Here is a 23,418-nt window from a genome sequence, read left to right on the forward strand (position 1 = left end):
TCAGGCCCTATACAACCATTTATCTTAACTAAGTGACGGGGGGAGGCGGGAGGAGAGGGAAGAAATCACACAATTTGTTAATTCTTTCCAATTGTATTTTATAATCAGCAACTTCTCAGAAGATTAAATTAGCTCTGTTGCTAATATCTCACTTTAACTAACCTTTTATTGTTCCAATACGACTATTATAAATTCCAATACCCCTTAAATCCCAGAAATGTGTTATAATCTATTTCTCTAATTTAACACTGTTAAAAAACAGTGATAAAATATTGTTTAGCACATCAGTATTTTACTCTACATCACCCTAAAGTCAACTTTGTTAATGGACTTACAGTGTATTACTCCTAATTTTCTTGACAAGCAGCAGCAAAAATACAAAAGAATATAAGGAGAGACATTTTCATAAACAACAAACCTGCTGAAAACCCACAAAGCAGTGGAAGTTGAAGTTACAGTCAGCACGACCGTGACAGAAACAACAGTTTACAGAGAGATTCCAAAGAAAGACGCTTCCAACTTGTGTTGCTTTCCCACTCTGCAGATTTCATTAGAAAATGGAGGAGAAGCATGGTGTCATTTTACTGCTACAAGAGTACTGCTTGCCAACTCCTCCTGGAGTAGGGGCCCAGTGACAAACCCCCCCTCCCCAATAAAAAAATGGCAGCTGTTTGAACTTTAATGCAGATGGAGAACAGTTTCACTCAAACAAAATCAGTTTACATAGATCAAATCAACGACTAAAGCACACAAAAAGCAGCACCAAACTGTCATTTAAGTGTTCTTTTCTTATTACTGCTTAAGCTGACCACTTAAAAATGTACGGTAATACACTTTCCTTGCATGTCATGCCCCAAAGAGTTGTCAGTTCTGGAATGCTGAAGGGCAAACAGAGGAAGTCTGGCTTTCAAGCTGACACACGTAAGATGTAATGCTAGAATTTTCGTTGTGGAAAAATGGCCGCAGCTGTAAGCTCAGCTAGCTGATCTGGAAAATATCTAACTGTTTGCCAATTCATTAACCCCTGCAGATCCGCAGAAAGGTAAATTATAGGGCATTTATATGGGTAGTTTTAACAGCAAGTATTCATAGCTCAGTTCATTTTTTTCTTTTTTCTACTTATAAGCTTTAAAAGCTAATATAACAGTTTTCCATTAAGGTAAAGCAGTAATATAAGTGGAAAACAAAACTTCTGAGAGTATGGACAGTTTTGTTTCACAGAGAACTGATGAATGAGAAGTTTCAAAGGTAGGAAATATGAGTAAAGGAATTCAATTCCATATCCAGTTATTTTTAAAGGCACTTTCTATTTCAGTGGTGATCCAGAGTTTATCCTAGTCTGCAACAAAAGCAGTAGTTTTATGCCTACCCCCTCCACAAAACAGGGAAATTTAGAGAAAAAGTTGAAAAAAAATCTGAATTGATGATCTAACTTTTGTTATTTTGCAAAGCACTAGAAGACTCAACAGCACGAGTGACAGCAGGAATATCAGCCTTAATCCAATCGCATAGTTTGTAAAACTATTTCACTGAAATATTACCTAGGTATCTTGAAGTACAATATGTAAAGGAAATGTTTCACATTACAAAGCACTGTCCTGCACACACGTACATTTGTATTTACAGTGACAGCATCTTGTTTGCTGAAGAGTCTAGGAAGCTGGTATTTTGTGGCAAAATTCAAGCTAAATACTCATTGTATAACGTTTGGTTTAGTACAGGGGTCTCAAACTGGGGGTCGGGACCCCTCAGGAGGTCGCGAGGTTATTACATGGGGGGGGAGGTCACGAGCTGTCAACCTCCACCTCAAACCCCACTTTGCCTCCAGCATTCATAATGGTGTTAAATATATAAAAAAGTGTTTTTCATTTATAAGGGGGGGGTCACTCTCAGAGGCTTGCTATGTGAAAGGGGTCACTAGTAAAGAATTTTGAGAGCCACTGGTTTAGCATATAGCGTACGATGCCATTTTCTTTGCATAGCTGAAGTGGGGTTCGAGAGATTTCTTTTGAATGGGATATTCATGATGAATGGGGAGGTTTGTTTACCTTGAATAGCATTACAAGTAAAATGCAATAAAAGCTATTATACCAGGCTACTGTGTAAGTTAGAGTAGACCACCACCACCACGTTTGACAGTTCAATAGCACATTTAATTGGTAAAAAGATCTCAAAGCACTTTCCATACTTTACATTTTATTTAGAGTACCTGCAGGGTCCCAATCGAGAGGAGGGACTCTCTGGGCTAGGTGCTGCACACACACACAGTGTCCTCCTCTGAGGGACTTAGGAATTATTGAATGGCTGAATACATTTAAACCTAAAAAGCTGGTAAAATGTTTAACTTAAAAACCAGCTGCATACAAAATACAACTTTTTATGTCAATGCTAGTGTATCAAACAACCTAGATGGAGCTACTATAAGGTGGGCGCATAACTGGTTGGAAAACCGTTCCCAGAGGGTTGTTATCAATGATTCAAAGTCAGCCTGGAAAGGCATATGAGTGGGATCCTGCAGGGATCTGTTCTGGGTCTGGTTCTCATCGATATTTTCAATGATTTAGATATTAAGAGAGTACACTTATAAAGTTGACAGATGATACCAAGCTGGGAGGGGTTGCAAGTGCTTTGGAGGATAGCATTAAAATTCAAACTGATATGGACAAACTGGAGAAATGGTCTGAAGAAAACAGGATGAAATTCAGTGAGGATAAATGCAAAAATACTCCACTTAGGAAGGAACAAATCAGTTGCAAATATTCAAAATGGGGAATGATTGCCTAGGAAGGAGTACTTCAGAAAGGGATCTGGGGGGTCATCGTGGATCACAAGCTAAGTATGAGTAGACAGTGTAACACTGTTGCAAAAAACAAAATCATTCTGGGATGTATTAGCTGGAGTGTTGTAAACAAGTCATGAGAAGTAATTCTTCCGCTCTACTCCACGCAGACTAGACCTCAACTGGAGTACTGTGTCCAGTACTGGGCGCCACATTTCAGGAAAGATGTGGACAAACTGGAGAAAGTCCAGAGAAGAGCAACAAAAATGATTAAAGATCTAGAAAACAAGACCTATGAGGGAAGATTGAAAAAATTGGGTTTGTTTAGTCTAGAGAAGAGAAGAGAAGACTGAGAGGAGACATAACAGTTTTCAAGTACATAAAAGGTTGTTACAAGGAGGAGGGAGAAAAATTGTTCTTCTTAATCTCTGAGGATAGGACAAGAAGCAATGGGCTTAAATTGCAGTAAGGACGGTTTAGGCTGGACATCAGGAAAAACTTCCTGTCAGGGTGGTTAAGGACCAGAAGAAATTGCCTAGGGAGGTTGTGGAATCTCCAATCAGTGGGGAGTTTTAAGAACAGGTTAGACAAACACTTGTCAGGGATGGTCTAGATCAGGGGTCTCAAAGTCCCAGCCACTGGTAATCTGCAGCCCAAGAACCTCCCCACTGCGGCCCGCGGAGAAGAGACCCATGTAGCCATGCTGCTGGCAATGTCTGCTGCAGGCACTGCCCCCCGCAGCTCCCATTGGCTGTGGGAGAGGGACAGAGATACCATCATACAATATAAACGTTTTCTTTCTGAACACCATCTTCAGTGACGTTATTGGCCTGGTGGGAGGATTTGAGAACTGGCACTGGTCCCCAAGGTAAATTGAGTTTGAGACCCCTGGTCTAGATAGTACTTAGTTCTGCCATAAGTGCAGGGGACTGGACGAGATGACCTCTCAAGGTCCCCTCCAGTCCTATGATTCTGTCTGCCATCTTCATTAAGTGTTCAGTCCTGAACCCACTGAAGTCAATGGCAAAACTCCCACTGCCTAACGAGTTCAGGATCAAGCCTTAAGAGCCAGATTCTGTAGGCAATGGTACTGGATGCACAAGATGGCTGCAGATCCAGGATTTAAGGAAGTTAGTCTCCTAATGTAGGTTCATAACTCCAATTAATGGAAAGGACAGTGCATTAAGACCCCCATCACACACAACGTAGAAGCTCTTTTTGCCTCAAAGCAGTGAAACGTAAAGGTACTTTTATTCCTTTGATTTCTGTCACCAGTTTTTATATATTTCTAATAGATCATTAAAAAACACTTCCTACCCACACAACCTTTAGTGTATTAGGAGCCTATTACGCTACAGAATTTAGCTTTTCTGTGCAAGTTGTCAACTCAATTAATCCACTGCAAACTGAGGAAACTAGATATAAACTCATCTTAAAGTAACAGGTAATTACTGCTGCATACACTAGACAGCAGGATGAGAAAGCACCTTTATATGCAGAATTCACCACCTGATCTTGAGCTATTAGGACTAGCTAACACACTTCACTGTTAAAAAATTTCTAGTAATTTGTCTCAAGGCTTAATATTTAACGGAACAGTGTTTCTAAAGAAAGGATTTAGCAAATGTTAGCCCCCTGCATAAATATACAACGAACACAACCTGAATTAGAATGAAAAAGGAAGTTAAGTAGATAAATATTTTCTTTATCTTAAAAATATAGCAAGTACTTGAAAGGAATCAAAATATATAATACAAATATTCAAATTAATCACAATACTCCCAATTTGTTTTTGAGCTAAATTAGAGCTCATGGACATGGGAATCCGAGCCCTTTACACCAAAATGAAACTGCTGGATGTGTCATTTCAATGATAGATGGGCAATTACTGTGCCTATTACTCTGATGTCCAATTGCACGAACAGCACATTTGGAAGAACTGCCTCAAACAGATTAACTACATCCCATGACCTACAATATGGCTGGATTGGTAGGAGGATGCAATTTTTTTGGCATTTTTTTTAAATGAAAGGAGAAGAGGACGAGAAAAATAAAGGAGAGGAAGATAAAGTAGAACACTGCTTGTATGTACAGTGCTGTATAAATAATTAAGAAAAGGCGAATAAGAGTGAAGGAATATACCAAACTATTAACAATTTTCCATTACCTTTTCTGTTTTTTTTTTTAACTGCTAAATATACCATTGGCACTCTATGTTTTCCCAGACCCTAACTTTTAAGGCTGAGTCAAAATGTTTCAGACCTCCCCCCCCGGCCCTTTTAACTCAAACACAAATTAAAACACCTACTCAAACACTACAAAATATAAATAGATTTAAAGTAACTTACCTTTGATTTTTTGTTCAATGGCCTACAACAAAAAAGAAACAGTGTTAATAATTTGTACAGATTGTTCTTTTCTGATATTTTGCCTGCATCTGTATAGTCTCACAATAGACTCCTGCCTTTTCCACCAGCCCTCACTTTATGGCTGCAAAGCTGTTTAAAAACATTATACTAACACAAGACCAAATGGATCACACATTCATTTCTAATCCAACCCAGTTTAGACTGCGTTCCTTTAAAAATGGGTTAAAATTATCAGCATTTATTTGCATGGCAAAAGTCATAGGAGGTAGAACAATTTTTAATTTAGCTAATGAAAACTGAACAGATTAAACAATCCCCAATCATAACAAACAGAAAAACTCAGAAAGGAGAGAGAGTGTGTGCGCGCATGCAGAACAAATCTAAAATCTTCACTTTTCAAGAGCCTGCGGAAGTTTGACAAGCTACCTTTAGAGTTACCTGTGTGAACGGGCCAAGATAAAAGGTCTACGTTGATAAATTGTATCATGAGGTAACAAAATGTTTCTCTCTTGCTGCTGTATTGAAGCGCCCCCTATATGTGCAGGTCTAATTACACAAGAGAAGACGGTACATAAGGTGCTCTCAAAAGCACAAGTAAATAGTGGTTCCCCCCTTCCACCCCGAGCTCTGACTTACAAGTAACACAGATGATTACTGTAACAGAGAGCAAAATATTTTCAAAGCAGAATTGAGGTTTAACTTCACAGTATCCCTTTCATGTGTGTTCATAAAATGTTAGTGTTATAATAAATGTTCTGCAGTATACAATATTCATTAAAATTAATTATGACTTAGTAATATGAGACCTTACCACAGTGCTCTGCAATGAAATCCTTGAGAAGTGGTCAAGTTTGACAGATTTGATCATTATTGTTTTTAAATATTAGTACAGTAAGAAACAGTGAGAGCTGATTATACTGAAAAGTTAATAATGCCCTTTACTATCATGGCCACCCATCTGTTAAAGAAATCAGCAGTTCACAGTATTAGCAAATTCTGTACTTCATATTAATTTTTTTACCCCAACAACTGATAAAAGCAAGGAAGTGTACGCTGTCAAATCTGGAGGAGAAATTTATTTTGATGGCTAAGGAAGTTTTATAGTAATTTTGAACTGCTGAGTTTTGTATGTGCAATTATTGTTCTGTGCCTAGAGCTCAGCATGCTTGTATGGATACAAAGTGTAATAAAACAGTAGAGCTCCCATATAAGGTGCTCCACGGCAGCATGAAACAGACCCTTTCCCCTTCTGAAGCCAAGTAACATCCTCACTGTAATAATTCTTCCTCTTCTGTCTTTTCCTACTCCTTTCCTCTGAATCCATTAAACAAAAACACCCCCCCCCATACAATTCATGTATCAAACAAAGCTGTGTCTTTTCTCCCCTCCACCACATTCATTTGCTTGTGTATTACCACCTCCTGCCCTACCCTTTGTCAGTATGCATCTTTAGATTGCAAGCTCCTCCGTGTATATGGATTGTCTTTTTCCTATGTTTGTACAGTTCTCAACACAGCGGGATCTGAAGCCCAGTTTTATTGGATCTGAAGCCCGGTTGGAGATTTTAGGTACTACCATGATATAATATTTTTACTACTACCAAGTTGGAAAGTGCTCTCTCCTACCTCACCTAAGTTAGAACAGTCATCACAGCCACCAGGGCCCAGTCACTGAAATTAGGGAAAAAGACTTCCTTGAATACATCCCCAAACCCTGCCATTCCCACCAAAACTTCTGCCTGAATGGAGACATCACAAAATTGTCCCATTAACAGGGAGACTATAACAAGAACTTCTCCACACTGAACAAACAGCCCATTATACATGTCAGGAAACTTGCTGTTACCCAATATTAAAATCTTTCTACATGTCTTCCACTCCATAATGTTATCTCAACTTAGCCTAGCCCTCCAACCCCAAACACCTCACTTGAAGACCTGAGGACTTCATACAGACGTTACCATTTATTATACCTCGGCAAAAACAGACCGACTGGGCAATAGTGTATTCGGACAGTACTGTTCTGTAAAAATACTACCATTTCCAGCTGGATGATTTACAAATCTTAGGAGATCATATATGCCTGAGGCTGGATTTTATCACTGCCACAGCTCTGCTGAATGAGCTTCAAGTTGATCTTTAACTGACAATTCCAGCAGTGGCTCAGGAATAGGAAAACAAAGGAGGCAAATTTTTGCATCTCTATAGGTAGTGCGTTGGACTCAACTGTCCACAATGATCAGGTGCAAAGGCTACCAACTGACTCTAAATCAGCCCTATTTAGGGGAGTTAAAAAGCCAAAACCTTTTTTTAAGTTAGCTCACACATTTTAATTAAGTCGTGTTTAAAAACATGTCGGCACCTAGGACAGACAAGGTTTTACTTTTTTTTTTTTTTTTTAAATGCTAGCTAGGGAGCCTAAAGCAGATCATAACCAGCCAACATTTTTAAAGGTGTCAAGCCCTGTCTGTACAGGGTGTGCTGGCACATTGTTAGACACCACTTAATTGAAATGCGTTTGCTTAACTTGTTTTTAAAAACTGCTTTTTCCTAGTCTAGAGAGCCCGAGCTTCTCCAGGGCCGCAAGCAAGCTAGTTACATTCTACTGCTCTCCCTACAGAGAAACTACTTACATTTCTGAAGAATCAAGCCTAAAACACTTAGCATTCTGTTGCTTCTACAGTGAAAGCAGGGGAAATCTTTTGGCTTCTTAAGGACAGTCAGCATGGCCACATGGAGAAAGGAACTAGTTTAGACAGAATTTCAGTAAAGTTCAGTTACAAGGCTGTGTATGTTCAGTATTTCTTTAAAACACTTAAAAAAAATTCTCTCTGGTGCATAGTTTGTCATGGAATGAGTCAAGCTTTCTGCTGCAGACCCAAAAAACCCCAACCAAGCACATTTTGGGGCAAGGATTCCAGCAATGGTAACAGGCAGGTCTACACTAGAAGCGTTACATCAGCACAGCTGTTCTGATGTAGTCGTGCTGCTGCTGAAGACGTTCTGTGCTGACGGGAGAGTGCGCTCCTGTCAGCATAATTACTCCACTTCCACGAGAGACGGAAACTATGCCAGAGGGAGAGCATCTCCAGCCAACATAGCGCCGGTGTGGACAGCGCTTAGCTCACTGTACTTGCATCACTCGGGGGGGGGGGGGGGGGAGGGGTGTCTTTTCACACCCCTGAGCAACCCAAATTAGATTGGCTTAAGCAGGAATATAGACCTGCCCTTATATTAATATGCAGTGTTCAGCATTGACGTCTATGAAGCACCATCTCAGAAAAAAGTGAAGCCAAAATCCCTTGAGCAAAGACAATCTCCTTTCCAGTTAAGGGCATTGCTGAAAGATTTTGAACCCTAACAGAAAACGATTTACGCATTTGTACTTGAGCACTAGTGATGGAGTTGTACACTACTGAAGCAAGTCCTTATGCAGTTTGTTGTCACTACTATGAAGATTACAGAGGGTCTCATTCTGGGTTATAAGCAAATACCCCATTTCTTCTAAGGAGTGTTCCAGGAAAAGAGGACTGGGTTGGGGTGGGGGGGAGATAACAGAACTAGGTATGTACTTAGTTTATGTAAATGAGATAAACCCCTTTATTTTGACAAGAGGTCTGGGCTGCAGAATTGACTAGCCATTTTTCTGCGTATGAACTGATCATTTAACATTAATCAGCAGGATCAAGAAAAAAACTGAGAACTAGGCTTATTTTAGATGTCTCCTTAAAGGAACTGGAAGTCTGAAATGGAGATATGTTCTTAACCAGATTTACAGGCTCCTTTCAACCAGGGCATCTACAATGTTAAATACCAATGACTGACGGATACTGTTTTAGCATTACCCAAAAAGTAATTTTGTATTTTTCTTTTAAAATATCTCAGGAATAATTTTTAGTATTTATTCAATGCTCTTATATCTTCAAAGCACTTTACCATAATTAGTCTTAAACCCCACTCCCTGCTGCCAGTGTTTTAATTTTATCCATCTTTGATAAAGCATATGTGATGAAGAGTCACACTCATCACAGGAGGCTAATCAGATGCATTAAAATAATGCTAACAGCTAAAAACAACTATCTTAAAAAACATTTTATACTGTGTCAGTCTTCACATTGTGTATTCATGGGCTTGCATCCAGAAATGTCCCTATCAACTGAAGATCTGTGAGCTAAATGGATATCTAAACAAGAAATTTAGCTTTGAAGAAACTATGCCTGCAAGTTCAGTAAAGATGTTCAGTAAAACAGTTCCTTGATGATTGCCTTGTGCTTTGGAAGTGCTATGGTTAGATTTAAAAAAAAATAGGCTTATCTTTAACATCTGTGCTACAAAAAGCAAAATTAGGCTGAGAAAAAAAACAAAGCCAAATCCTTCTTTTTTTAAAAAAAAAACTTAAATGATCCACATACCTTTTTTTGAGCAGCTTCCTTCTTTTTCTTGTCTTCTTTTCTCTTTTTCCTTTCTTCCATCAACTGTTCTTCCTCGTCTTGCACTAAATCCCTGAACCACACAGTTTGTAATTAACTCTCCCAAAATGCATTCAGTAGACATTTCTATTTCTTCATTTATACTCTTTTTAGAAGTGATCTTAAAGAGATATGGGAATTTTATCCCTAATTTGTTGACTGCATAAAATTTCTAAAGGGATCAGTTAGTCTAAATCAAGATAATATATACTGTCACTCTACATCACAAGTGGTAAACGGTTTTATTATGGTGTGTGTTTTAATAGGCCTATTTTCAATATGCAACATCCAGGAGCAGAGATCCTTCCTCTACATCCCTGAAACTGAAACCACCCCCACCAAAAACCATGTGCAGTACCATTCTATATATGGTACCTCCTTTCTACCAAAGGACATAATTAAGGCTTATTCTTTTTAGTTTACTTTAATTCACAAGTCAGTGTTAGCTCTAAAGGGTTGGTATGATTCCAATACTATTTCATCTTTACCTTCTGCTGCGAATTAGCTCTGAAATTGAACTTTTACATGTCAAATTTGCCACATCTTCTTTCAGACATAACCAGCTTCCGCAGACAAATATTAAAATAGCAGCATAGTTTAATAGAGTTGGAGCCAGGAAATTCTTACATAAATTTCAATTCATCCTTACATACTTTATGCAACACAATGTTCACTACCAATGCAGCTGTGCAGCCTTATGATGTATTCTATTCTCACTTTCTAGGCAGTTTTAAAAGCACTCCATTCTTGCAGTTAGAATGGAATTTAGTCCTTTGAACAAGAACGGGAACATATGAATAGAAAGGAAAGCTGAAATCGAAGAGCAGTGAAGATGCAAGTACTCCTACAGACTATGCAGCAAGAAATGGTAAGATAGTAACAAAGACGAACAGTAAGGTTTAAGTAAACTGCAGGCTACAGGAAGTTTATCAAGGTAATAAAAAAAGTAAGAGTGGCCATATTGGGTCAAGTTCGTGGCTCATCTAGCCCAGTATCTTGTCTCTGACAGTGCCAGATGCTTCAGAGGGAATGAACAGAACAGGGAAATTTCAAGCGATCCATCCCCGATGTCCAGTCCCAGCTTCTGGCAGTTGGAGGTTTAGGGACACCTGGAGCATGGGGTTGTCTCCCTGACCATCTTGGCTAACCGCCACAGATGGATCTATTCACCATGAACTTATCTAATTCTTTTTTGAACCTATTATGTTTTTCGCCTTAACATCCCCTGACAAGGAGTTCCACAGGCTGACTGTGGTTGTGCGAGGAAGTACTTCCTTATGTTTGTTTTAAACCTGCTGCCTATTAATTTCATTGGGTGACCCCTGGTTCTTGTGTTATGAGAAGGAGTAAATAACACTTCCCTATTCACTTTCTCCATACCATTCATGATTTTATAGATCCCCATCTCTTTTCTAGCTAAACAGTCCCAAGTCTTTTTAATCTCTTCTTGCATGGAAGCTGTTCTAACCTCCTCGTCATTTTCGTTGCCTCTCTCTGTACCTTTTCCAACTCTAATATATCTTTTTTGTGATGTGACAACCAGAACTATATGCAATATTCAAGGTGTGTGTTTACCATGGATTTAAATAGTGGCATTAGGATATTTTCTGTTTTTTATATATATATATCCCAGGCCTAATGATTCCGAACATTATTAGCTTTTTTGCTTGCCACTGCACACTAAGCAGTTGTTTTCAGAGAACTATTCATGATGACTCTAAGAGCTCTTTCTTGAGTGGTAACAGCTAATTTAGAACACATCATTTTGTATGTATAATTGGGATTATTTTTTCCAGTGTTCATTACTTCGAACTTAACGTTGAATTTCATCTGCAATTTTGTTGCCCAGTCACCCAGTTCTGAGAGACCCCTTTGTGACTCTTTGTAGTCAGCTCTGTACTTAACTATCTTGAGTAATTTTGTATCTGCAAACTTTGCCACCTCGCTATTCACCCCCTTTCCCAGATCATCTATGAATATGTTAAACAGCACAGGTCCCAGAAGAGGGTCTTGGGGGACCCCATTATTTACCTCTTTCCATTGAGAAAAGAGTTTGAAGAGATGGTCTAGAGTAGACTACAAAGTTAGGTCAACATAAGTCACCTTGGGTCAACCTGTGCATATGTCTACATGTCTACACTCAAAATTGTCTACAGCCAACTTAAGCACCCTGTTACAGCAACACAGTAATACCACCTTCCCAAATGGTGCAGAGATATGGTTGACCTATACCTCCTCTCTGGTGCCAGTTTTTCCCCTTTGCCTCACAGATATTATACAGGACACCACAGGCAGCTATAACCATATATCTCTCACTGAAATTCAATCTAGTGAGTAAACACCGCCAGCATCCCTTCCATCTACCAAAAAGCACATTCAACTGTCATTCTGCACTTGCAGAGCCAGTAGTTTAATCTTTTCTTGGTGCTGTCAAGGTGGCCAGTGTACCGCTTCATAAGCCAGGGGAACAAGAGGTAAGCTCAGTCCTCTGGAATCACCATTTGCATTTCAATATTCACCAGTCAGGAAAAAATGTCCCAGCTTGCAGCTTTCCGAAAAGTCCTGTATTCTTAAGATGCAGGTGGCACGTACCTTCCCTGATCAGCCCACACCGATACTGGGGAAGTGTCCCCATGGATTCACCAATGTTTTCATAACCATAGAAGAGAAGCCCTTTCTGCTGATGTACTCAATGGCAAGATGGGCTAGAGCCAAAAAGGGATGTGCAAACCGTCTATTGCCCCATTGCAGTTTGGGAACCCCATTATTGCAAACACATGTGCTATGTCCTGCACATTGTCCAGAATCAAAGTCCTGCATAGCAAGAGGTGATTAATGGACGTTAATACACACTTGCACAAGAATGGCCCTCACTATGGATTTTCCACTTCCAAAATGATTTCACACCGACAGTAGCAATCCGGCATCGCAAGCTTGCACAACGTGGTAGCCACTCACCTCCCCACTGTCAACACAGCTCTCATTGTGGTGCTGCTGCACGAGAGGGTTGGGATGAGCTCAGCACAACAGATCCAGGAATGAGGCCTTTCAAACCCAGAAGTTCTGCAGCCATTGCTCAACATCTCAAACCCGCATTACGATGTGATTCCACCAATCAGTGGTTGTTTTTCGCTCCAAGAAGCGGCGCTCGACCATCTGCAGCTGCTCTGTGAATGTCGGCAACAACCCTGAATTGTTTGTCTCTATACCTCTCAGCAAACTGTCCTCAAAGAAATTGTCATGTTCCCCTGTTGTTCTGGTACTTCCTAAGGGTCAACAAATACAGGAGAATCATGCATCCTGTATTTGTAACATTCACAAGAATAGCGTGGAGCTCTGAGGGCTCCATGCTTCTGCCAAGAAGAGAGACAGGCAAAAGTGTTCCACAGGTTTGTGGGCGTTAAAAAAAAAAAAGACATGGAAAATTATGGGCTATGGATGGCATCATGGGATGGAGAAAGTTGCATGCTGGGAACCTGATACCGAGCTCCAGAGATCCATGGGTGAGTCATTTCTATCCCACAACACACTGCAAGAAGTTCTCAAAAGGCACTGAAGTTTGTAGTGTAGACTGAAGTGACTATGTGGCTGAAATGAAGAGGAATTGCAGAGAACCACAAGTGGCAGAAGGACAAGACTGCAGGAGTAGGCAGAAGAGAAAGTGAATATAAGTTAAGGGTGCAGCAAGTCCAGGATAGTCTAGAATGTTCTTGAGAATATGAGTTAGATATCCCTGACAACAGTAATCTGCCTTTCTTCAGCAGATTACAGTAGTACTGTAATCAAGATGGCTCACATTAAACACACACAAAAAAACTAAGAGAACTTTGAAAGGCACAAGATAAACCTAACAATAAAAAGGAAACAGCAGCAGCTACTAAGGACTCACCTGCAGGTAAGGAACATGTTCACTTGCCCCAAGAGAGATTTAGTGGGGGGCTTTATTAGAACTAACTACTTCAAAATTCTACAGTCCAATAAAAAAAACTTTTATATTAGGGAAGTTTAGAAAGCCCACTCACAAGACACTCCACTGCTACTTTAATGTCTGAAAATGCTTCCACTGACTTGCGTTCTCATCTCAGTAATACTTCCTAGATTGGCAGGTTAGGCAAGATTACAAGTAAGTTTGAAAGTTTTCTTCTGGTCATCTTGCAGAGGCAGTGTTGTCTAGACCACGACACACAATTGAAAGTTTGTTCCCTTGCCTTGGGCAAGACATTCACCCTCTGCCTTAATTTCCTCTGGGGTGCTGCAAGTAAGTTAATGTTTGTATAGTACTTTGAATGGGGCTTTAAATATCCACTAGCCTACTTACTACTGGTAAGTAGGCAGCTTCCCAGAGTGGGAGAAGGTACCTAATCCATTAATTTCTGCAGAATTTAAGCTTTCTAAAATGAGGTCCTTAATCCTTAGATTGCCTACAGATTCAGGAGAACAATACTGCATCACATTTGGAAGGTTAACTGCTCTACCTTCTTTGCTACGCCTAAAATTGTCAAGCAGCAGCAGTTAAATTGACAAGAGGTGGCCAGGGTCGCTATACAGAATTCTGTGGGCAATGAAACGGATTAGAACCCATGTTAGTTCCACTCTCCTACTGCTTTGAAAAACAAAAGAACAGCCATACGAGGTCAGACCAAAGGTCCATCTAGCCCAGTACCCTCTCTTCCAACAGTGGCCAACGCCAGGTGCTTCAGCTGGAATGAACAGAACAGGGAATCAAGTGATTCATCCCGTTGCCCATTCCCAGCTTCTGGCAAACAGAGGCTAGGGACACCACCCTTGCCCATCCTGACTAATAGCCATTGAGGGACCTATCCTCCATGAATTTATCTAGCTCTTTTTTGAACCCTGTTATGGTCTTGGCCTTCACAACATCCTCTGGCAAAGAGTTCCTCAGGCTGACTATGCATTTTGTGAAGAACTACTTCCTTTTTTTTTTTTAAACCTGCTGCCTACGAATTTCATTTGCTGACCTCTAGTTCTTGTGTTATGAGTAAATAATTTTCTTATTTACTTTCTACACACCAGTCATGATTTTATAGACCTCTATCATTTCCCCCCATAGTCATCTATTTTTCAAGCTGAAAAGTTCCAGTCTTATTAATCTCTCCTCTTATGGAAGCTGCTCCATATCCCTAATCATTTTTGTTGCCTTTTTCTGAATCTTTTCCATGAGCAGCAGCTGATGCACTGGAGCTGCTGGATCTGTACATGGCTATTGGCTCTTCCCCATCTTTTATATCATCTTCTTGCTAGTGTGTCTACAAATTTTTCAAGTCCAACCTTTGAATGTGTAAAGCTGTGTAGGTACTAGCCATGCTATTCATCTAGGACAGAGAGTTAAATAGCAGACTTGAGAGTCCAATAGCTATTTTAATTCTTAATTGGTTTTTTGGGGGGTAGAGAGCATGAAGGGGTAAGGGAAAAGAAGGTACTTTTATTGCAAGTTTACTGATTAGCTAATGCTACTTTGCTAAAATTAATCCTATTTCTCTCATCTGTAGACTCAGAATTCAGCTTCACTCACCACAAGACATTATGGTCTATTTAAAAGCACTGACGGGAAAAAACGTGGCTTTTTAGGGAAGATGTGCACTTTCCCACTTAGATGATTTCAACATTGTGAAGCCAAAGACTGCTTGGCTGCTATCATTACAAAGTTTTTCTTTGGCAGCAAAGTTACATACAATTAGGCTTGGCAAGGTAGTCAATTGACCAACCAAATAAAGTCAATTGACCACCAATTTGGCCATGGTCAAATATTCCCGCAAAAATGCCTTGATGTAGGTGGAGACCTACATTTTTGATTGCATCATGGTGCCAAGTGTTAGCAAGCCTACTTAAATGCCTTGACCACTTACTTTACTACATACTGTCACCGGTTGGGAAAAAGGTGAACTAATTGAAAAATGAGCATCTTGATTGGCTGGAATTCTCTAGAACAAACATTCTAAGTTTGTATGTATATCTTTATTTGTATACCAGGCCATCAATGCACACTGCAGTTTACAAAGCACATTAAAATGATGACAAAGGTACAAATGAAGTCAATAAAGATAATGAAAAGCAAGATGCTTGAAGAGCTGGCCAGCTGCCTACCTAGCATAAGTGCATTTTAAAATGACTTTTATAGTTCCTATGTGTTTATTTTATTTCATTTTTCTTTTTAACTGTTCAGTCTTGAATAATATTCACATTGAAATGCCAACTTAACATTGCTAAAAAAAGTAATTATTCTTTCATTTTTTTAGAACTCCATTTCATTGTGTTTCACATTTCTGGGAGTTAAAATAACTCAGTTAAGTAACTTGGTTTTTGTAATTAGGTATAAATATCTAAAGCTAAGTCTACTGGACACCATAAAGTCTTGCTCCTTTTTGTTACTACTGTTACTATTCTAATAAATTAGTGCTTTAAAATATTAACCACTTTTGACATATTTGAGCAATGTTTGACCAGCAAATTGACCAAGTGTTTTTGGATCGCTCAAATTTCCAACCCTATATACAATTATGAAACTGGAGTTTCCAACAGCAAAACAAGATTTTTTTTAACTTAAATAAAAGGTAAAACTACTTACTGCATTTTTAGTATGCAAATACAGAAGAGGGAGAAACAGGAAAAGTCACATACCAAACAAATTCCTATGAAAACTACTGATAAGACTAATTTGCACACTTAGAAAACTTAGAAACACAGAGAGCCAGCTTCCATGTTGCATCACAGTGGAAACAGGGCTTAAAGTGGAGGCAGATTTCAGTGTCTTTATGGGGAAGAGCCACATATGCCTTTAACTCAGTTCTGCTGCTGAGACCATGCAGTTTCAGCTGTCGTGGTAATTTACATAAATATACTTCCTAGCTTTCCAACAGACAGAACAAGGTCTCCCATTCAGACTGTCTGTTATTTTAGGCAGTGCCCAAATAAGTAATACTAAAAAGCAGCCTCTCTTTGTGGGTACACTCTACTTGAGGGAGAGCAATTACGTTCAAGCACCCTGCAGAAAGTTCCAGCTGTTTTGAGAAGGCCAAGATCACCATTATTGCTGCTCATTTGAGTTCCATCTCTCAACATCTTGCTGAAGAATCTTATGGTTGAGGCAGAAGGCCAACTTGACCTTTAAAGTGACTCTCCTCCAACATGGAACAATGCCACAACAATGATCTTTAAACTTCATTGCTTGTAAGCACGTGGCATGACAGTACATTTCCACAGCACTGAAAAAGAAAGGAAAGTTCCCAAACTTCAGAGTACGTATAAGACAGGACATAAGAACCCAAATATCTATTAACTTTGTCCTAAATACAATATAATTGATCTTATTATGGGCTGACAAACATTTTCCTCAAATGTATTTTTGCTTTTTAAACTATCAGTTTAACAACTGATCTATTGACTCTAGATGGTAAAAATATCTTACCCAGATTAGAACAGAGAAGAACCAAAGCAGAAGTAATGTAATTTCAAACCTAAAAAATGTACCATATTTTACATATATAATAATTTCCCCTCCTTTCCCATTCTTTTTAATTTGTCTCCATAGAACAGAAGTTCTTTGGAGCAGGAATCGTGTACCTACGTGTATAGCTCCAAGCACAACCGGGATCATGTTATGACCAGACCACTTCTGCAATATGAGAATTAATAAATAAAACTACTAGAAGACAAACTGCTTTCTTTTCAATGCTGAATGTGCCACCACTATGGACACCTTCAAGTTGCTTCATTAGAATCTTCTCTCCTTTTGCATCAAGCTTAAGATCTTGTCCTTGTTTTCAAGGTCCCCCACACTTCTTATTCCTTCTGTCATAGTACCTTCCTAAATTTGAAACAGCATTATTTTCTTGTGCACCAATCTTCTGCCTCTCTATCACTTTTTGGGTGCCTGTTGCAAGTACCTGTGAGCCATGTGGTGTGTTACACATGTACTATTGCTCACAATGTCAAAATGTTCTAGGGCTCTAGAGTGCTTTGGCTAAGTATGGGCGAATAGTTCTAGAGTTTTTCCCCACATGGAAGTACAAAGCAGTAAAGCAGTACAAAATCTTCTCTCTTAAAAATACTGATCACGGGCCAGGCAATCTTGCTCTCAGTCAAGATTTTCGAGAGACAGAGTGAGTGTTATTTCTACTTTTAAACAAGACAGCTCAGGTTATTAAAGCAGCAAGAGAAAATGTATGTTCTTGGAGAATACACATGGAGATCTCAAAACAAAGGCATGTGTAATATTTGTTTGCACTTGACACTCGCAAGTCCCAGACCTGTGCAGGACCATAAGGGTGCAGCATAGCCATTCTGTGCTTTACCATTCATATAACTTGGTCATAAGTCTGCCTTGCTGCAAAGATGAGCTCTGCAATGGCAGAAGGCTGATACATGTGTTCATAAGCCTAACACCCTCCTCAATGCCAGCATACCAGGTGAGGCTACAGAAAGAGGGGCACGGTTTGGGGAGGGGGGGTGGAAATCACACTGATCCTTGTCTATTTTCTGCTTTCTGTGACTGCTACAGGCAGTTTAAATGAGAGCAGCTCTTATGCTGCTCTAAGAGTAGGAGATAATGATCCACCATAGATCTGCAGTAGAAACAACAGTTAAAAGTAGAAATTAAAGCCACATTTGTGCATCACCATGTACTTGCACACACTGCATTTCTGTCTATATCAAAAGCTCTTGCCCTGATCTTCAGCTGGACTTGGTTCAGTGTATTTATTTTTCAGCCCAGACTAGTTGCTATGGCAGCTAATGGAGAAAGCACACAGGTCAGAAGTCAGTCTATTCTAAGAAAACTAACTTCTAGATAGTATCAGTAGCTTTTAATTTTTCCAGGATATGAAATACATTTACATTTTATTTTATTTTGTAGAAGAAAATTAAAATTCATTAATTGTTAATTCAGAAAGATACTACTTCTGTAAGCTCTCGAGTATAAGCAGCATTATGTAATTAACCTGCCAACACTGCACGATGCCTATTTGATGTGCCTGTCTGTTCCTGCAGCATATTATATTTACAGTATTTGTATTAACCTGGCAAGTTTATCTCAAGAAAGTGTTAAGGAAATCACTAAATAACTCAGGGTTTTGTACCAGAATTTTTTAGTACTGTACCAACTGCAGAGATCACTGATTTGAAAGAGTCATTCAGGTTTTTGGAAAGCAATACAGAGTAAAATACGTATGCATTTTAAAGAGTAAGCTTCATCCTGAATACTGTTTTCAAAGCAAAAATATTCCTAGTGTGAAAGTAGGTACAACAAAGGTGAATGAAATTAGATTAGTCAACCTGGCTCCAAACCTGCTGTACTTACATTAAATAACATTACTGTTTTACTCTGCAACTCTGAAGCTCATCTTGAATACTGATGACTAATTCATATATATACACTAAGCAATATAGTAAAAATGTTTTGCCACAGACTCAGTTTCTACACACCAATCCTAAAATTCCTAAAACATCAAAACTTACACAACTCCATTTTCATCTATTTAAAGGAATTGATTCTGGAAGCCAAAACCTGCGAAAAATACAGTAACATGTGAGATCCTGTTTGGCCCTCATGTCACTTCTCTAGCAATGTACAACATTTAAAATGTGTGCCTCTATCAACAGAAGAAGCATAACACATATATCAGAACACAACAACATTAAAATAAATGGCAAACTATTTTTAACACTGCTCCATAAGAAGTGAAAGTGTTATCACAACTATTTCCCACCCCATGACTTCAGATATTAATAGTTGGTAATGTCTGAATAGCACTTAGCATTTGTGTGTGCAAAGTGTCATCTTTAGTTTCGTTACTTTCTACTGTACAAGAAATGCCACAGAAAGTAATTTTAAAAGCAGGATGTAAAGCTAAGAAGCGAACTAGTTTCTTTCACTGATCACATTTCTCCCACTGACTTAATATGGCAGAGGTGCTCAGAGAAGCATCATAGGTGTATTCTTGGATCTCCCAGCTAAGGCATACAAAAATTAGGAACTCAATATATTTAATTCTGGTTAAATTCACACAACGCACAGTCAACCTGTGGAACTCCTTGCCGGAGGACGCTGTGAAGGACAAGACTATAACAGGGTTCAAAAAAGAGCTAGATAAATTCATAGAGGATTGGTCCCTCAATGGCTATTAGCCAGGCTGGGCAGGGATAGTGTCCCTAGCCTCTGTTTGCCAGAAGCTGGGAATGGGCAACAGGGAATGGATCACTTGATGATTACCTGTTCTGTTCATTCCCTCTGGGGCACCTGGCATTGACCACTGTCGGAAGACAGGATACTGGGTTAGATGGACCTTTGGTCTGACCCAGTATGGCTGTTCTTATGAGAAATATACAAGAAGAATTCTATTATTTTCACCACCACACATTCACACGTCACTAAAATGCATGTATGTGTGGGTAATTTCCTTTTCCTACAACATAATTTGATTAATATGTTCAAAGTTAATGGTCTTAATTGAAATGCAAACCTTATTTTTCAATTTAGACCAACTGAACATGAAATACCCAGACTGTACCACATTCAAATTTCAGACTGAAGCAGAGGCCTTCCATTTAAATAACTTATCTGAAAAGACAACAGAGCAAATGTAAATGGATTTTCCTTTCAGGAGGGACCTTTAAATTTGATGACTATACTCTGTTTGAGGAGAAAAAAGAAGCTGCTACTATCTATATAATTAGGAGTACACGGAGTGCCAGATAAGTGTGGCAGTTAATTTAATTCCAAAATGGATAATCAGATTTTTGAAGCCTCAGTAATTATACCTCACTCAACATAAATCTGGTTCATACAAGTAAAAGAAAATACAAACGAGCATTCAGAATCACTGGCTCTTTGTTCAACCTAGGCTATGTCTAGGATACAGACACTACAGGAGCACAACTACGCGCTGCAGCACCGTAGACACTTGCTCCTGTGACAGAAAGTTTTCCCCATCACCTTAGTGAAAACACCCCCTCGACAGATGGTTGCTAGGTCAACGAAGAATTCTATACAGGGGTTAGGTCAGCTGAACTTTGAATCTCAGGGTGTGAATTTTTTATGCCCCTCCATGACTTAGCTAAGTCAACCTCAGGGTTGGGTATAGATCAAGCCATTTTCGAAGCACCAACCAAGCCGTTCCCCCCCCCCAAGGCAGTGTCTACACTATGGGTGATACAGCAGCACAGATGCAGGTAGCAGCTATGCTGCTCTAGCGCCGCAGAGTAGATGCTTCTGACATTGACAGAAGGGGTTTTTCTGTCAATGTAGGTAATTCCCAAGCAGCGGTAACTAGCCACATTGATCTAGCCACATCTACACCAGGGTTAGGTCTGTTTAACTATCGCGTTTACAACCCTGAGTGACATAGTGATGTCGATCTAAATTTTTAGTGTAATCATGCCTGAGAAAGAGGTGTTCCTTGGTGAGAGAAAGAGTGGTTTATGGGACGAAACTCACAGGTGAGATTCAGAGATTTCAAATCTCGTCAAAAGTTGTGCCATTTACTCATTGTATTACCTTTGGTAAGTAACTGAAAAGAATATCAAGTTAAAAACCATGTTCTGAAAACAAGTGTGGCATAACTTTTGACCAGTTTTGAAATCCCTGGTTCTCACAATTAATGTTCTTTCATTTTTTCCCTACATTAAGAATGTAAGAACGGCCACAGTGGGTCAACCAATGGTCCATCTAGCCCAATATTCGGTTTTCCAACAGTGGCTGGAGCTAGATGCTTCAGATGGAATTAAGTAACCCGGACTGTCGCTCGGTCCCAGTTTCTGTCAGAGACTTAGGCACACCTGAGTGACACTCTCAGAGCATGGGGTTGCATCCCTGACCATCTCAGTTAGCTAATGGCCATTGACTGACCTGTCCTCCATAAATTTACCTAATTCTATTCTGAATCCAATTATATTTTAGGCCAGGGGTCAGCAACCCTTCAGAAGTGGTGTCCCGAGTCTTCAATTATTCACTTTAATTTAAGGTTTTGCGTGCCAGTAATACATTTTAATGTTTTTTAGAAGGTCTCTCTCTATAAGTTATTATATAACTAAACTATTGTGGTATGTAAAGTAAACAAGGTTTTCAAAATGTTTAAGAAGCTTCATTTAAAATTAAATTAAAATGCTGATCTTACACTGCCGGCCCGCTCAGCCCGCTGCCAGCCTGGGGTTCCGTTCACCTAGGCCAGCAGCAGGCTGAGCGGGACCCTGGCGGGCAAGGGGCAGCAGCCAGAACCCCAGACTGGCAGGAGGCTGAGTGGGGGGTGGCGGCCGTGACCCCAGACCGGCAGTGGGCTGAGTGGCTCAGCCCGCTGCCACTCAGCCTGCTGCCGGTCTGGGATTCTGTCCACTGGCTCCTGCCAGCCAGGGTCCCAGCTGCCGGCCCCGCTCAGCCCACTGCTGGTCTGCGATCCCGGCCCTGCCCACATAGAGTGGGTACCTACCTTCTCCCTGGTTCTAGCCCTTTCTCTTCCTCTCTCTCTGCACTGAGCTGAGGGTAGGAGTGCACTGAGCACAGGGCTGGGGTGCAGGGTCTGGCCAGGAGCTAGAACTGGGGGGGAGGGGGAGGCTCAGGGTTGGGGCAGGAGGTTTGGAGGTGGAGTGTTTACCTGGGCAGCTTCCGTTTGGTGCGAGGGATGGGAGTGGGAATGTAGGGGGTGCAAAAGTTAGGACATGGGGTGTGGGGGGCTGGGTATGTGTGTGGGGGTGCAGTAGTCAGGGCTGGGGGCGTGTGAGGAGGGTGCAGGAGTCAGGGCTGAGGGAGTGTGAGGGGGTACAGGAGTCAGGGCAAGAGCTGTGGGGGGCTGGGTATGTGTGTGGAGGGTGCTGGAGTCAGGGCCGGGGTCGTGGGGGGGGGGTACAGGGGTCAGGGCAGGAGGCTGGGGTGTGTGTGGGGGGGAGCAGGGGTCAGGGCAGAGAGCTGGGAGGGTGTATGAGGGGGTGCAGGGGTCAGGGCAGAGGGCTGGGGTCGTAGGGGTGCTCCCAGCCCCCTGCCCTGAGCGGCTCATGGCAGGGGGCTGGAGGGGATATGCCGTGATTCCACCCCCTGTCCCCATCCCCACCTCTTCTCCACCTCCTCCCTGGAGCAGCGAGCGCCACCAGCTGATCGGCGGTAGGGAGGGAGAGGAGGAGGGGCAGGAACCCTGCACGCTGGGGGAAGAGACGGGGGGAGCTTGACTGCCCTGCAGCAGCCACTGGCAGGACCAAGCTTCTTCACCCTGCCCTGGGGGAGCGGAGAAGAGAGGGCTGGGGCGGGCAGGATTTTTAATGGCATGCTGCTGCCTGCCAGGGTCCCGGCCTGGGTTCGGCAGTGGGCTGAGCGGGGCTGGTGGCTGGGACTCGGCAGGCAGTAGCGTGCCATTAAAAATTGGCTCGCGTGCCGTCTTTGGCACGCGTGCCATAGGTTGCCGACCCCTGCTTTAGGCCTTCACAACATCCCAACAAGTTCCAGAGGTTGACGGTGCACTGTGCGAAGAAGTACTTCCTTACATTTGTTTTAAACCTGCTGCCTATTAATTTCATTGGGTGACCCCTGGTTCTTGTGTTATGTGAAGGAGTAAATAACACTTCCCTATTCACTTTCTCCCCACATTATTCATGATTTTACAGACCTCTATCATCTCTCCTCTCAGTCATCTTTTTTCTAAGCTGAATCTTTTCAACCTCTCCTCATACGGAAGCTGTTCTATATACCTCTTCATTTTCGTTAACTTTCTTAGTACATTTTCCAATTCTAATGCATCTTTTTCTGAGCTGGGATGACCAGAACTACATGCATTATCAAGGTTTGGACATACTATGGATTT

The 23,418-nt window shown here is 40.8% G+C and overlaps 1 protein-coding gene across 25 annotated transcripts in view; it reads right to left on the bottom strand.

Annotated features, from left to right (window-relative positions):
- Positions 1-23,418, bottom strand: part of TNRC6A (trinucleotide repeat containing adaptor 6A) — a 166,346-nt gene that overhangs the window by 40,342 nt on the left and 102,586 nt on the right. For 22 of the 25 annotated variants that reach the window (XM_043523873.1, XM_027821079.3, XM_043523880.1 and 19 more), the window contains 2 exons: positions 9,560-9,650; positions 5,128-5,149 (listed from right to left, as the gene is read on the bottom strand). In XM_043523873.1, coding sequence (XP_043379808.1) covers positions 5,128-5,149; positions 9,560-9,650 — 113 coding nt within the window. Of the gene's footprint in view, positions 1-5,127; positions 5,150-9,559; positions 9,651-12,574; positions 12,873-19,090; positions 19,140-23,418 lie in introns of those variants that run through there. The other 3 variants (XM_043523884.1, XM_043523875.1, XM_043523882.1) reach the window with 3 other exon arrangements.

The sequence above is a fragment of the Chelonia mydas genome, chromosome 10 (assembly GCF_015237465.2).
Source record: "Chelonia mydas isolate rCheMyd1 chromosome 10, rCheMyd1.pri.v2, whole genome shotgun sequence".
NCBI lineage: Eukaryota > Metazoa > Chordata > Testudines > Cheloniidae > Chelonia > Chelonia mydas.